This window comes from Thamnophis elegans, chromosome 2 (assembly GCF_009769535.1).
Source record: "Thamnophis elegans isolate rThaEle1 chromosome 2, rThaEle1.pri, whole genome shotgun sequence".
NCBI classification, from domain to species: domain Eukaryota; kingdom Metazoa; phylum Chordata; class Lepidosauria; order Squamata; family Colubridae; genus Thamnophis; species Thamnophis elegans.
Genome location: NC_045542.1, coordinates 167,034,417 through 167,051,005, shown reverse-complemented (window position 1 = coordinate 167,051,005; position 16,589 = coordinate 167,034,417). Strand labels below are relative to the sequence as shown.

General features: G+C 41.7%; 1 protein-coding gene across 2 annotated transcripts; it reads right to left on the bottom strand.

Annotated features, from left to right (window-relative positions):
• Positions 1-387: 387 nt before the first annotated feature.
• On the bottom strand, positions 388-11,768 carry LOC116502802 (zinc finger protein 883-like). 2 transcript variants are annotated; one of them, XM_032208730.1, is made up of 4 exons: positions 11,058-11,768; positions 8,758-8,840; positions 5,707-5,834; positions 388-2,975 (listed from the first exon to the last, which is right to left on the bottom strand). In XM_032208730.1, the coding sequence occupies exon 4, from the start codon at positions 2,959-2,961 to the stop codon at positions 850-852; it is 2,112 nt and encodes a 703-aa protein (XP_032064621.1). In that variant the 5' UTR covers positions 2,962-2,975; positions 5,707-5,834; positions 8,758-8,840; positions 11,058-11,768; the 3' UTR covers positions 388-849. The 2 variants fall into 2 exon arrangements, with proteins under 2 accessions (XP_032064621.1, XP_032064622.1); XM_032208731.1 differs by lacking the exon at positions 8,758-8,840.
• Positions 11,769-16,589: the final 4,821 nt, after the last annotated feature.

Genomic DNA, 16,589 nt, shown 5'->3' with positions numbered 1-16,589 from the left:
ATGGTTCAATAGTTCATTCTCTCCCATCACTTTGTCCCATTGATGTGCTCACTATTTTTCTTTGTTCTGGCATGATTTCTTCACATGGCTGTAGTAGATCCGCTAGTTGATTCTTCCAACGTTAGGGAAATATGAATAGTTAACACCACCAGGTCTGGACTCACCACTTAGATTACAATGTTTCTTCTTGAAATATTTCAGCATCTTCTTTATACTCTAAGCCAGCTTTCTGCACCCTTATGTTGTCTGAATGTCTTATCCCAAAGGTGTTTTTATCAAAAGGCAACTGGACTTTGTTTTTCCTTGAAGACATTTCGCTTCTCATTCAAGAAGAAGCAGAATTGAAGAAACATCTTGGATGAGAAGGGAAATTTCTTCAGAGGAAATGATAAAAGCACCTTTGGGACAAACACAACCTGGATGACTGAGAAACTCCATAGACATTTGGATGTGTTACTTTCCAAATCCCTACTTAACTTTGCTGTTCACACTGACAAAAGTTGATTACTTGTTCTATGTTATGAACACTGAGAGCGTATCCACTGGAGACACATTCTGTGTATCTCCAATCACACTTGGCCAATGAGAGCATTCCATTCCCTTCCCATTCCCATTTCTATATTCTATTCCATTTCTATTCTTATTATTTCCAATCTTATTCTACTGTACTCTACCACAAAGATCTAATATCTAAAACTTAATACCTAGTTCTACAAGAGAATTCTTTTTAATGGATCAAGATGTTTCTGCTGCTTCGGAAGACCTTGCCATACTCCACTCATTTCTACAGATTCTCCTGGGATACTTCTATGGGCATGAATCAAATTTTGAGAATCAACATGAACCAATTCATATCATTTTTTTCCTGCTGTGAGTCCTCTTATGGCAATTAAGGTCACTCCAACTTCTGAATTTCTTTCCACACTCCACACACTGATACGGCTTCTCCCCCGTGTGGATTGTTTTATGGAGCTTAAGATTCCTGCCATCTCTGAAACTCTTTCCACAGTCGATGCATTTAAACGGTTTCTCTCCTGTGTGGATCCTATTGTGGGAGGTAAGCTGACCACTCTCTCTATAACATTTTCCACACTCCAGGCATTTATAGGGTTTCTCCCCTGAGTGAAGCTTTCTATGGCCCCTGAGTGAACTATTATGTCTAAAGCTTCTCCCACACTCATGACATGTGTATGGTTTCTCCCCAGTGTGGATTCTCTTGTGGATACTAAGGTAACCACTTCTTCTGAAACTCATGTCGCACTCCGTGCACTTATAGGGTTTCTCCCCTGTGTGAATCCTTTTATGGATTGTCAGTTCTCTAGAATCAATGAAGCGTTTTCCACACTCCTGGCACTGATATGGTTTCTCCCCAGTGTGGGTCCTGCTGTGTACAATATAGCCATTTTTTGTATTGAAGCTCTTTCCACACGTACGGCATTCATATGGTTTATCCCCGGTGTGGAGTATTTTGTGGTGAGAGAGAGAACCCAAACTAGTGAAGCATTTGCCACATTCGATGCACTTATAAGGCTTTTCACCCATGTGTGTCCTTTTATGGACAATAAGATTCTTTTGATTAGCAAAGCACTTCCCACACTCGGTACATTGATATGGCTTCTCTCCACTGTGGATTCTTCTATGGAAACTTAAGTGGCTGGATTTACAGAAGCTCTTACCACACTCCAGGCATTTGTATGGTTTCTCCCCTGTGTGGATTCGTTTGTGGGCATAAAGGCTGCTAGAATTGGTAAAGCACTTTCCACACTGTAGGCATTGAAACGGCTTCTCCCCTGTGTGGATTCTCTGATGGACAGTAAGATGACCAGATAAACGGAAGCTCTTTTCACACTCCATGCATTGAAATGGCTTTTCCCCTGTGTGAATCCTCTCGTGTGACTTAAGATGACCTTTTTGACTGAAATTCTTTCCACAGTGCAGGCATTTATAAGGTTTCTCCCCTTTATGCATCTTGTTATGTTTATTTAGCGTATCAAGTCTATTGAAGCTTTTTCCACACTCCAAGCATTCATATGGTTTCTCGCCTGTGTGAATCCTCTTATGGGAATTAAGGACACTGGAGGTCCTGAAGCATTTTCCACATTCTGTGCATTTATAAGGCTTCTCTCCAGTGTGGATCCTCTTATGTAAATTGAAGCTTCCTTTTTGAGTGAAGCTCTTTCCACACACAGTGCAACGATATGGCTTTTCCCCTGTATGGATCCTATTATGGCAAGTGAGGTCACTTGCAGAGCGGAAGCTCTTCCCACATTCCAGGCATTTACATGACTTATTCCCAGTGGGGCTTTTTTTCTGGGAATTCGGTTCCTTGCTCTGAGTAAACCTCATTCTCCCCTCCCTGAGTTGATGCAACTTCTCCTCTCTGTGGAGGCTTTGATGGGAAGTAAGGGAGGCGCTGCTTTCGAAGGACTTTCCCCTATTAATCCATTGATGCTGCTTCCTCTCTTTATGGACCCTCTTATGTGAACTGAGATGATTTTTCTGCCTGAAAGTCCTTCCACAATCCAGACATTTGTGTGGATCCTCTGCTTTGTGAGTCTTTTTATGCAATGCAAGAGAGCGGCTTGTACTAAAGCTTTCTGCACACTCTGTACATTTGTACACTTCTCTTCCTTCTTGTATTATTTCATGTAAAGGAGGAGGAAGGGTCCTTCCAGGGTGTTGTCTGCTTTCATCTTGGTTCTCTCCAGAAAGGCTTTCACAACAGTCACATAATCCAGATTCATCTCGAAGTGTTTTCCCACACCTTGAACACACTTCTTTTTCTTGGCAATCATCTGTGTCCAATAAGACATTGGTGTCTGCACATGGGAAACTATACCAATTCTCCAGCTCAATTGTTAACAGGTTTTCCTCAGAACTTTGCTTTCCATACATTTTTTCTGCAACTTCCCTTTTCTCTTTTGGCAAAGGTGCTGCTGCCTCTTTGCCAGAATCCTCCATCTCCCATCCGTCACCTGCTTGCAACAGGAAAAAAAAAGGTTAACACAAACTTAGATGCAAAAGAGATCAAACATCATTGCTGTATATCAAACTTGCTCCAAACACACATTTGTTCAAAATATTCTGCTATGCTTGGTATTAACTTGATATAAGATTTGACCTTTGCAGCTTTCTTGTCCTCAATGTTATAGAATGAAAACCTGAACATTTTGGTTGAGATCATTTAAAATTGGAGGGGAGGGAGAGGTCCTCAGCTCTACTGGTTTTTTTTTAATATTTTTTTTTATTTTTTTGTTACATAAACAACACATACCCACAACATTGGGGGGGAAAATCAAAACAAAAAAGAACAAAAAACAAAACAGGAAAAAAAACCACAACAAGTATATGTTATAAAAAAGTATATCAGCTGGTTACAACAAGTTTTTGTGCATCTCTTCTATTAATTCATATTAATTCAAATATCTTAACTCAAATGTTTACCATATTAACATCATCATACCTCCACTTTTAGCTGACTACAGTTGTTTAAACATCCTTCATCCTTAACTATACCAAAGATTTAATCCATAACCACATGCTGGCATTTCATTTACTTGTTTATAAAATCCTCCATTAGCTCTACTGTTGAGGATGGAGAACCAATTGGTTTAATTTCAATTTGAGAAAGTAGAAATGTTGAGGGATTTGGACCTGGAACTGAATTTCAATCCCTTCTCCATTAAGAGGTTTTTCCTTGAACAAAACTGGTTCTCACTCTGAGCTGTTCATTCATCCTTATCCCAAAGGCGCTTTTTTTTAAGACAACTGGAATTTGTTTCCCTTCTCATCCAAGATGAGTTCAGTTCTGATTGAACAATGGAGGATGGAAGAATTGATATTCCTTGTAGTCATCTTGCCATAAGCACTCATTCTGACCAGATGACTGCAATGAGTATAAATCCTTCTGATAAAACTTTGGACCCTTTGGGGCTCTTCAGTGTCATCATAATAGACCAAAAACCAACCAAATGAAAGCAACTTCTAAAAAGCTCTCTAGAAAATGGGACAGGCAGGAGCAGAAACTGGCTAAGATGGGAAACTTCATGGAGACAGTGTGGAGATTTAAAGCCACTTTATCAGAGTAAGTATGAGTAGAAATGTAGAGCAGGATACTCTCATCTGCATACATCGAACAAACTAGCATTTTATTTGAGAAACAAATCGGCTGTTCACGTCCACTACCCTTTCAGTCCAGGGAAAGAGACTCTTTCAGGGAATTGTGCAGTAGATATCCAAATGCAGTCAGAGATGCTGACACAAAATATATAAGTTTGTGTGTGTGTGTCCAATCATACTTGGCCAATAAAGAATTCTATTCTATTTTATTCTATTCTATTCATTTACACACACACACACACACACAAACACACACTACATACACACACACAGACACACACACACATATATATACATACATAGTAAATATATATTTACAGTAAAATTACATTTTACATCAATATTTATAGTAAACAAGATAATCAGGTTAATAGGAACACCATGAGGTAAATTTACACAGTGCAAAGGGAAAGAAAAGCGGGAAAGACAGAAACTCCCCTTTTACACTCACAGTAACCAATCACAGCATAGATTGCCTCATGCAGGAGACAGTTCTCTCTCTTTCTCTCTCTCATATATGAATATGTGTGTGTGTATATGTGTGTGTGTGTGTATGTATATATGTATGTATGTATGTGTGTGTGTGTGTGTATATATATATATATATATATATATATGTGTGTCACAACCCCTGGTAAGCCCCAATTATGGGAGGAAGCTAACTGCTTCCAACATCTGTCAATCGGCTCGTCACAAGAGTCCATCACGACAGAAACCCAATATTTTTACTGTTGCCTTTTGTTATATTTGTGTTTTTTATTTGTGCTGATAAATAAATAAAGGGAGACTAGTGATGGCTAAGACGTTTGCCTAAGATGCAATACAGCACAGGTTCAAATCCCAGTAAGGGTATGGCTAGCTGATGAGAGCTAAATAGCTTGAAATAGATCTATACTAGTCTCCCTTTATTTATTTATCAGCACAAATAAAAAACACACACATATATATATATACATACATACATACATATACATATACATATATATGAATGTGTGTGTGTGTGTGTATTTTACATCAATATTTACAATAAACAAGATAATCAGACTCGAAGAACATGTTGGAAGATCCCACCTGCAGAGGATCTGGCAGATCAGACAGACCATTCTGCTAGTAGTTACAACCTAGATGTAACTATCTTATCTATTGGAAAAATAGCATTTATCTGAAAAACAGATCAGGTGCTCATGTCTCCCACACTTTCAGTCCAGAGGAAAGAGAATCTGTCTGGGAATTGCGCATCAGGTGTCCAAAAAGGTCAGAGATGCTGAGACGAGCTTGTCTTTTTATGTAAATTAATATCTTTGGCAGTAAACATTTACAGTAAACAAGAAATTCAGGCTAACAAGAGCATGATGAGATAAACAAACACCACAAGATCATCATGAGGTAAAATTTCAGAGCCCACAGTGGAAAAAGGGCGGGAAACCAGGACACTCCCTCTTTATATTCATATTAACCAATCCCAGCATTGATTGTCTCATGCAGGAAACAGCTCTCTCCAACCAATCAGCTGCAACTGAATGATCTGACTCCTTGTACAACACTGTTCCAACTATTAAATTTCAATATCTTAGCAGAAACCCTTACCTCAGGAGGCCATATTCCTTGCGTTTTCCAGCATGACCTCTTGGTACAGGGCTTTTTCCTCAGAATCCAACAGGGCCCACTCCTCCACGGAGAAAAACACAGCTACGTTCCTCAAGCAATACCAAATCCTGACACAGGTAGAGGGGGAAAAATTAAACATATTCCATTAGCGTTCTTAACAATGAACACTTCAATAAATTACTTGCAAGTCATCTTCTTGATGAACATATTCCACCTGCAGAATTTCCAAGATGGACAAATTTGCATCTTCCCTGGAGAACCTTTCCAAAAACATAAAGAGGAAAGAGCCTCTGGCTAGAGATACATCTAGGTCTGTGATGGCGAACCTATGGCATGTGTGCCACAGGTGGCACGCAGGGCAATTTGTTAGGGCACATGAGGCATTGTCCTGTCAGCTCCAGTGCCCAAGCTGGCCAGCTGACTTCGGTCTTCTTTTTCGGCCATTTTTTGCCCTCCGGAGGCTTCAGGGAAGCCTTCTGAAACCTCCAGAGGGCTTCCGGCGGGGTGGGGGAGGCTGTTTTCGCCCTCCCCAGGCTGCTAGAAAGCCTCTGGAGCCTGGGGAGGGCGAAAAAAGAGGTCCATTGTGCGCCAAAAGCAGGGGAGAGGGCAGGGGTCACGCATACATGCGTGCGGGGTGGTCGTGCACATAGCATTATGGGCATGGGCGCGCCTGTGAACAACCTCCCTGCACTCCCCCCGCTTTTGGCAAGTGATGGGAAAAAGTTTAGCCATCACTGATCTAGGTAGTGTGTTATTGGCTTGGCCAATTCCGCAACCGCATATTCCTTTGCTTTCCACTGATGGGCTGGTGCTTGGATGTGTTGGCCCAATCCAACATTGAGTTGCAATGAGCCAATGAATTGTACCAAATCAAGGAAGGTGGGGTTCAACATTTCATTTCTGGGCAAGAGTAAAGCTTGGGCTTTACATTTTACTTTGGGGGTTCTTGTGTTAGTAGTGCTTCATAAAATCTTAGTAAGGCCACACTTGGAAAACTTTTTCCAGTTTTTGACCACATTACAAAAAAGATGTGGAGATTTTGGAAAAAGTGCAGAGAAGGACAACTAAGATGATTAAAGGCCTAGAGAGTGAAACGTACGAAGAATGGTTGCAGGAACTGGATGGAACTGGAATTGGGTAGGGCCAGTCTAGAGAAAAGAAGGACTAGGGTTGACATGATAGTAGTATTCCACCTCCTTTTTTGTTGTCCCCTTGCCTTCAATGGATAGAACTAAAAAAGGAGAAAAGCAACCTGGAATTAAGGAGAAACTTCCTAGCAGTAAGGTCAGACAATTGTCTGAAATGCTACAGGATCTCCTGCTTGAACTAGAAGACCTCTAAGGTCCCTTCCAGCTTTATTCAGATTGATTCATTGATTGACTCATTTTGTTGTTTTAGCAAACCTTTCATGACTTTCCATAATTTTCAATCTTGAATATCCAATATTTGTTTGTTGTTTTCCGTTTGAGAGTGCCACTGATACAAAAGTAAGATTTTATGTCTGTCAAGTTCTGTGTCCTTTGGCATTTTGACTGGAATGATATGAAACGTTGGTCTTATTGGCAAGCTGCCAATGAATTACATTCATACAACATGTCTCTGTACAAGATGTCAAGCTCAAGCATAGGAGACAAGGAAGAAGCCCCCCCCCCTCAAAAAAAAGAGTACAGGAATCCTACACTCAGGAGTCCCTGAGCCACAACACAGAGTTGATAATTATTTCACAATGGCAGCTAAATAATCCTTGTGATCCCCTGTCTTAAAACACATTACCATGAGACGACCTCAGGGAAGCAGTCCTCCGAAGGATTTTGCAGTAGTTTCGTAACTGTTTGAAGCCACAACTGCACTGAAAAAAGTTCCTTGTGGTTCTTTTTCACACTTATGACCGTTGCAGCATCCCCCACGAGACCAAACTTCAACCGCTTGGCCACTGAATCATATTTATGACGGCTGCAGTGTCCTGAGGCTATGGGAATCCCTTTTTGATACCTTCTGACAAGCAAAATCAATGGGGAAAGCAAGTTTTGCATAATAACCGCATTACTAACTTAACAACTATGGTGATTCATTTAATAACTGCAGTGAGAGAAGTCTTAAAATGAAGCAAAACCCGTTTAACGAATCTCGCTTTTAGCAACAGGCATTTTGCACTCAGTTGTGGTTATTTGACTATCTAGGAGTCCCAGTCCAATCATTCAAATGATGCAAATCACACTGAAGGAATAAGCAGAGTGAAATACCAATCACTGTCGAGTGCTCAAGTGTGCCTTGCACAAACCTGGTATAAAAGATAGACAACAGTCATTTTTGCATGAAATAGTAGGGCACATACAGGTGGTAGCAATGACAGCATGCAGGGTTCCAGTCTATTTAGTTTTAGAGGAGCAAAGTGGAGGGAGGTCACACTAAATATTTGCCACGTTACCCTCAGAAAGCTGTTTCTGAATTTTTGAATTCTGCATGCAACTGTATTTTCTGGTTGTATTCCAATGAGGGAGAGTCAGATTTAACTGTACATGGTCATCCCACTCTTGCTACAACCACCACTTAATGGGGACCAGAAGGTTTTGCACACAATTGTACATTTTAAATTTGCTCACCTTTTGCTACTTTTTCCCGTTTTACTGAAGGCCTGCGCAGGTTAAACTAATATCCCGTAAGAAGTATGGGGAACTGTGCATTGAATTAACTGAGCTCTCTGTGTGTGCTTTTTAACCCGATAATGTAACAATGACATAGTTGGAAGGGACCTTGGAGGTCTTCCAGCCCAAGCAGGAAACCTTATATACCATTCCAGACAAATGGTTGTCCAGTCTCCATCTCCAGTGATGGAGCACCCAAAGCTTCTGAAGGCAAGCCATTCTACTGCTTAACTGTTCTCACTATTACAAAAAAAAAATCCCCTAATTCTAGGTTGCTTCTCTCCTTGGTTAATGTCCATCCATTGATTCTTGTCTTGCCTTCTGTTATTGGGGGCTTCTTCAATAGATCAGACTGGCACTTTAAGGGAGGGGAGATTCTTCCTACCTGAGTTGGAAGATGAACTGCTGTTAATCCTCTGCTATAAAGAACTGGGGTTCCAGGAGATGAAGACAAAGCCATCATAGTGTCTATGAGTGAAAATAAAAGCAAAGGAATAATTTGCTATCAAACACCATAACCATATTGGTGAAGCTACAGTGCAGAAGGGCAGTTCTACATACGGTATATTTAAGCTAACTAGGGAATCAGTTTATTTAAGTACCAGTACTTTGCAGCCACAGCAACAATACATAGAAGCTGCTAACATTGGGTGAGAGGAAAACTGAAAGGTCTGGAAGGACCAGGGATTGGATTCAGAGGCAGATGATCTCAGCCATGAATGTATGCATTAAAGCACCACAGAAGTGGATTCTGGATGCCTCAAGTAGATCCCATCCCATATCCCAATGAGCTGTGCTGAGTTGTTCATCAGGAATACTAGGTCTGGCCTGGCACCAACAAAGAGGAAGTGAACCCCACTTCCCTTAATTTGGCATGATTCATTGGCTCATTGCATTGGGTAAAATTAACTTAATGTTGGATTGGGCCAAAACATCCAATGACACTAAAAAAAAAGGACATTTTTCACACTTATGACCATTGCAGCATCCCCGTGGTCACATGATCAGCGTTCAGACACTTGGCAACAACTGGCTCATATTTATGACACTTACAGTGTCAATCCAACTTGGCAAGGGACTTGGAGGCCTGCCTTTGCAAATGCAATTCAATAATCCTTTGTTTGTACATCAGAGTTGTCTGTCAAATTAGTGAGCATAAATTTTGGATCTTTTAAAATTTCACAACTTATTCATCGTTTTCATGGTCAGGAAATTTTTCCTCAGTTCTAGGCTGCTTTTCTCCTTGATTAGTTTCCATCCATTGCTTTTTATCCTGCCTTCAGGGGCTTTGGAGAATAGGTTGACTTTCTCTTCCTTGTGGCAACCCCTCAATAAATGGAATATTGCTATCCTGTCATCCCTAGTCCTTCTTTTCATTCAAATAGTGTGAGGTGAAACTCATCATAATGTAGGCCTTTGCTTCTTGATAGATGCCTATGGACCTGATATTTCTTTGGCAAGGTTTATTGTATTCAATGTTAATCTGTATGATCTCTTTAAAATCATGGTATTCAATACTATTGTGTCTATTAAAAAGTTGTAACCTGCAAGTATGTTGAAATAGTATGTCTCAATGCTGTTGGTAGGTGAGTTTGCAGGGTGAGTCGAGCTGAGATCGAGGGAAAAGAGGAACTGTCAAGTTGTAATGTATGTAAAAATAACAGTGTTGTGACATTGTGGTTAGTGGAAGAGAAAACGGCCTCGGTTGCTGTGACTACACAGCAGAATTTATATAGCGGCATGTTGGACAGTGAGTCGGGGCCAACCAGCCTCAAACTGTCCCTTTTGGCTGCTTGTCTGATTGACCCTCATTACAATGTGATTTTTCTGTAAGTATTTGCTGTTTGTTATAATTTGAAATTTAATAAAGCACATAGGATCCTTAATAAATTATTATCCTTAATACAGGACCCTAAGTGAGATGCCTTATGGTATGTTGTCTGTTCAATTTCTTACTAGTGCAGCTATGCTCCTTATCAGATGTTTTCTGACACTAGACACACCCAATTCCAACAACCATTCTTTATATGTTTTAGCCTCTATTCCCTTAATCATCTTTTGTTGCTCTTCTCTGCAGTCTTGATCATCAGAATCCTGACCCACATAATGTTCACCCGCCTCATCAGATACTCAGAAGAGAAACAAAAACAAGTTTTGCAGGTGGGATTTGCCCTTTGGAATAGCCTCCTACAGCAATGTTTCTCAACCATAAGCAGCTTTAAAATACGTGGACTTCAACTCCCAGAATTCCCCAGCCAGCTAACTTAAAAGTTGCCAAGGTTGAGACATGCTGGTCTATAGGGAAAGGGTGATACCTGTTGAACTGCACACAAGACTTTAAAAAAAACAGTTAAATTAAATAATGAAAAGGAATTCAGGAATTAAATTAACTCTGGCAAAGTCAATCCTGAGGGTTAAAGGGCATCAGAAGGAGCCTTTACTTGATGCTCCCTCCAACAACAGCTCCTGGGAGGGAGCGCCCCCTTTCCCTCCAGCCAGGTTAGCATCCATTAAACCCCAAGCCTTCTGGGTCTGAAGCAGCACCAGAGAGAAAAAAAGGAAGTTACGGGTGGGGACTGCAGGAGCGATCTTAGAAACGCCCCAAGAAGCTGCATTGAAGGCTCACCAGTCCAAGCATTTCCCCAGGTGGGAAGAGAGAAAGAAGGGAGGGAGGGAGCTTCTTACCTGGCGCTCGACAGGAAAGAGGCATCTCTGTTCCTCGCTTGGACTTCGCTTCTCAAGAGATGCGATTTGCTTTCCTCGCAGCGCCGCGCTGCCTTCCTTCCCGGCCACGCACGTGGATTCCCCCTTCTCGGAACGACCCCAGCCAGGACGTTGCAGAGCCCAAGCAGGAAACGCTTACAGTTCCTTCCCTTCCCATGTCCAGCTCCTCCCATTCTCTAAAGGGGAGAGAGCGCCGCCCACTTGGTGGTCCCCCTACCTTTTGCCATGGGGAGAACGGGTCCCGGGTGGGATGATCACCTGGGCAGGGAGTCCAGGGCTGCTTCTCCCGAGGCAGTCAGAGAGACGGAAAGAGAGGGACGGGACGAAGCCTGGGGAACGGGAAGAGGGGAGGGAAAGGGATGCGGAGCAGCACAGTTGGAAGGAACCGTCCTTTAACAGAATAACAGCGTTGGGGGGGATCTTGGAGGTCTTCTAGTCCAACCCCGAGGCAGTCAGAGAAACGGGAGAGACGGAGGGGAGGAAACCCAGGAATGGAATTTTGGTCCCGTAATCATGTGGTTTGTCCGGCAATGGTCATGAGAAAATCAAAAGTCGCTTTATTCAGTGGTATTGTAATTTCAAACGGTCACTAAATGAATTCTTATAAGTCGAGGACTATCTGTTGGAAATGCATGCAGAGGTTCTCAACGCCTGCAGCTCATAGATCCCTATAACGAAAGCATATCAATTAAGAGGAGGTGGTGTTGGATGGAAAGAAAGTTTCCTCTGTGGGTTCGGATTTCCCAGCTGGAACAAAAGAATTTAGGAAGCAAAGTTTTTTTTAATTTTCTTTCAGGAAGGCAAGACCAACAGTGAGGTGGACCAGAGTTCCTGGGTGAGCTGACACCAATATACAATAAGTGTACATTTTTATTCCATTTTCCTCTTTGAAGTCCTTTTGCTTTCTTCCTACTGTTGGAAGAAATGTCCTTCTAGGTTCAACTCCAAGTGGGGAAAAAGACACTGGAAACATGGAGGCTGCTTGGAAAGATGGTTTAATGGTGGACAGGGTCACATGGTTTGAGATCCTGAACAGAAAAGGGGGATCACCTGCTTCAAGTTGTTGGGTGAAGAAGAAAAGAGAAAGAAGGGTTGAAAGTTCCTGGCTTTATACTCTCTGTTCGGCCCCACCTGTCTGTTTCCTGTTCCTGTGTAAGAAATGTATTCTGATTGGTTGTCAGACTTCCATGGGGCCATGCAGGGGCAACTTTGTAAGCTGTGTTTTGAGTCCAAAGTTTGACTGAGTTTCAGATGCCATGTGGTGAGTTTCTGTGGAAGGCTAATCCTACCTTTATTATGTAAAGTAGACTAGCTCAGGCTGTCAGGGCTCATTGACGAAGGGAAGCTCCAGGAAGCTACTCTGTCTTTAAAAACAGGTTTCTCCCTTTTTACATCCAGGCAAATATAATATTCTGCATTCTTAATATTTCCCAGGATATTTCAGTTTTCTAGCAGAGGGCCGGTTTTATCTTCCTACAGTACTATTGTGCTATTGCCTTTTGTGTGTGCCCTTGCTAATGGTTCTAATTCTGTGTTGCTCTTATTCCTCTGCCCTAAAGTAATCTCTGTGGGGCAGGGATGAGCCCTAGTGTCTTCGGGTGTTAATCATGTGTCTAATGTATTTCCCTCCTGTTTTATGATTAAATCTTGAGCTAATCAGTTGTTACTACGCTGACCTTTCTTTATTTCAAAGGTAACTTCTTCCTGAACCTCCCGTATATTTTGTATTATTTGTACTCTGCAGCTGTTTCTAATTGTCTAGATACCTTTGTAATTATCCTCAGTAGATTCTTTTAAAATGCGTTCAGAGTTTCTATTTCTCTGACTTGTTCTCTATTTGTGAGTCAACGTTTGTATTCTTATTCTAGTGATTTCTAGTCTGATTCTTGTGACAATACTGTTTTTGAGGTTTCTGGCCTAGTCTTGCTAGTACAACACTGTCTTGGTGAAGTTCCCTTCCTACAGAGGAAGCTTAAAAATAAGACTAGAAGTTTTGGAAAGAGAACCAATAAGGAAGAAAAAAGGGGTTATGCAACCCTCAACTAAGTTTGAGTTTTCAGTGTTTAATTTTTATTTCCTCTTTTACCACTTCAGGTGCTGAGGGAGAGACGACATTCTGGTTTGTACACTTCTCAACAGCCTCAACCGTTTTTATTTGATGCTGTTATAGTATCTCTTTGAAGTTCTTTCTCCACCTTCATCTGGATCTGCTTCACCTTTAACAGGGTTAGAAGGGACCTTGTAGTCATCTAGTCCAACCCCTGCCCAAACAGGAGACTCTACACCATTTCTGACAGATGGCAGTCCAGTCTCTTCTTGAAAGCCTCACTTGGAGCCGAACCCAGAAGGACATTTCTTTCATCAGAAGACAGAAAGACAGAAAGAAAAAGAAAGAAAGAATAAACAGAAATAGATTGAGGAAGAGAATGAAAGAAAAAAAGAAAAAAGGAAAAGGCTGAAAGTAAAAGAGAATGAAAGAGAGAAAGAAAAAAGAGTGAAAAGGAGGAAAAGAGTGAAAGAAAAAGAGAAAGGAAGGTAGAAAGAAAGAAAAAGGGAGGGAGCAAAAGCAAGCAAGCAAGAATGAAAGAGAGAGAGAGAGAGAGAGAGAGAGAGAGAGAGAAAGTAAAGGTCTAGAAATAAAAAAAATCATTATTAGCATGTTAAAAAAGACATCCCAAGGTGGAGAGTTTAGCTAATTAAGTGCACTCTCCCATGCTTATTATGGGATGTTAACCTATGCTCTGGGTTGCTCCAAGTTTGGCCTGGATTGGGCAAACCGATAGTAGCAGCAGTTGGGGACTACCTGTACAGGGGTTACCAGGGCAGTCTATAAAACCCCATGTTCTTTCTCTAACTTCCCTGCTAGTCCCCCCCCCCCACACACACACACAAGTGACAGGGTAACAAAGCCATCAATCCTACATAGTTGCCAATAAAACAGCAACATGAGCCATGGTGGCACAGTGATTAGAATGCAGTATTGGAAGCTAACTCTGCCAACTGTCAGCTGTTTGATCCTGACTAGCTCGAGGTCGATTCAGCTTCCACCACTTAGATAGGGCTACATCGCCTTGCAGTCTAAGGGACTCACAGGAATCTTTTCCGGTACCAGAGTTCAAAGGCCTCCATTCTTTGGCGCTCAGCCTTCCTTATGGTTCATCTTTCACAGCCATACATTGCAACTGGGAAAACCATAGCCTTGACTATAGGCACTTTTGTTGCCAGAATGATCTCTCTGCTTTTTAGTATGCTTTCTAGTTTTCCTCCCCAGGAGCAAGCGTCTTTTACTTTCTTTAAAATTAAAATGTGAAGTGGTATGTAAGTCTTAAGTACTAGTGCTAACATAGAGTAGGCAGGGGAACAGGAAAGGATACCAGACAGGGACCAGGTGCTCTGAGACATAAACCTCATGGCAAAAAAGGGAATAAACAAATGATCCTTATCTGAGAGGTTAGATTATGAAAGAAAATGTGAAGTTGTCCGATTGATCTGTGTCTCATAACCACAATGGAGTTTTCTCCATTACTGAAGAACGGCAGAGAAGAAAACTAAATGCAAGAGAACTGGTAGTGCTGTCAAACATCAATATTTCTTTAATAAACAGGAGGTAGTATATACATTTTTGCAACCATAGGTTTTAAGCAAGTTATAAACAGGAGATCCAATATGTAGATAAATGCAAATTAAGTACCGGTAGTTTTACTGGAGAGAGATCAATTGACCTAGAATGAAACAGTGAAAAAGAAATAATTTAGAACTGGAAGTCTGTTTGAACAAGGAGGTTGGACTAGAAGATGGTCAAGGTCCCTTCTAACTTGTTACTCTGTAAATGACATCAGAATTAAGAAAATCAGACCTGGTATGTAGATATGCAAATTCAGCATTCCTACACAAGGAAAGAGTAAAGTGCCAGGTCCTACTAACAGTTCTTACATCTACTGCCTCTAGTGATCAGATTTATAGGTACTTGCCTCTACTAACCTATAGCTCTTCCAAGAGCTTACAGTAATTTTGATCCTGCCTGCCATTTTATTCCCTAAATCTACTTCCTTTGGTGATCAACAGGTTTATAGATATTTGTCAATGACAGGATAGGATAAGATAGGACAATGATGGCAAACTTTTTTGTAAAGGTGTGCCAAAATTATGCACACATGCCCACCCCCATAATGCAATGCACCCCACCCACCCACGCATGCATGGGAGGGGAGAGTTTTCGCCCACTCCAGGCTCCGGAGGCTTTTCTGAAGCCTGGGGAAGGTGAAAACTGCCTCCCCCAGCCCCCCGGAGGCTGGCAACAGATCATTTCCGAACTTCCAGTTGGCCCTTTGATCCCGATTTTCGCCCTCCCTAGGCTCCAGAGGTTTTCCTGAAGCCTGGGGAGGGCGAAAATGGCGTCCCCTGGCCTTCTGGAAGGCAAAACATCAGCTCACTGGCACGCACATATGTGCTGGAACTGATTACTCAAGTGCTGGCAAATATGGCTAAGCGTGCCACCTGTGCCATAGGTGCACCATCAGAGAGGATATGATAGGACAACATGCAGCTCTGGAGCCACATGTGGCTCTTTCATCCATCGGTTGCTGGTTGGCGCCACAATTTTGAGGCACTTCCGATTAGGAAAGGAAAAGTGTGTCAGGAGGAGACTCTATGGCAAGGGGGAGGTTTTCTGGTTGGCTCCATAATTGATAGGGCTTTCGGTTAGGACAGAGGAAAAAGAATGCCGCGCTCGGAAGAGGGTGGGGGGACTGGACTTCCAGTTGGCTCCAGAATTGAACGGGAGGCTTTTGGTTAAGACCTTTGTGACTTTTTATGTGTTTAAGGTTGCCAACCCCTGGGATAGGAGAATGGGAAGTAGAGTAGGAGTAAAACAGAACACAATACAACACAACACAACAGAATTGTCTCAGGAGCATAAGCTCAGTGTACATATTAAAAGCAATTAAGAGATCATAGATCACAAATCATAGTTCATCATTAATAATGTTACAAACAATTGATAAATCACAAGAAACCAATACGATAGATGAGAAAAATGAAATGCTGTGGGAATGAAGTGTGATGGCATAGGGCATTGTTTTGGTATGCAATGCCCTATAGCAGCGTTCTGAGGGAGGACAATGACATCGATTATGTCCAGGATGTGAGGGGTCTATATATATTTTCTCAGTCCTCTTTCTAGTTCATACACAACTCAATGAAAGGAAAGTTGGTTGTGATTGTTTTTTCCGCAACTATCCATTGGAAGTCTTTACCTGTCCTGTTCGATTGCTGTGACACACCAGACAATTATTTTCATATTCAACTTTTTTATTTTTCTTTAAAAAAAAAAAAACACAAATATGTCATCATTTGTCAATCATTAAGACATTAAAGTACAATTTTTTTTTGTTGTGTGTATCCCTCCCTCCCTCCACCCCCCCACCCCCCCTCCTCCTTCCCCCCCCCCCCGACTTCCCAGAACCCGTACACGGTATGGATTTTTATACACCA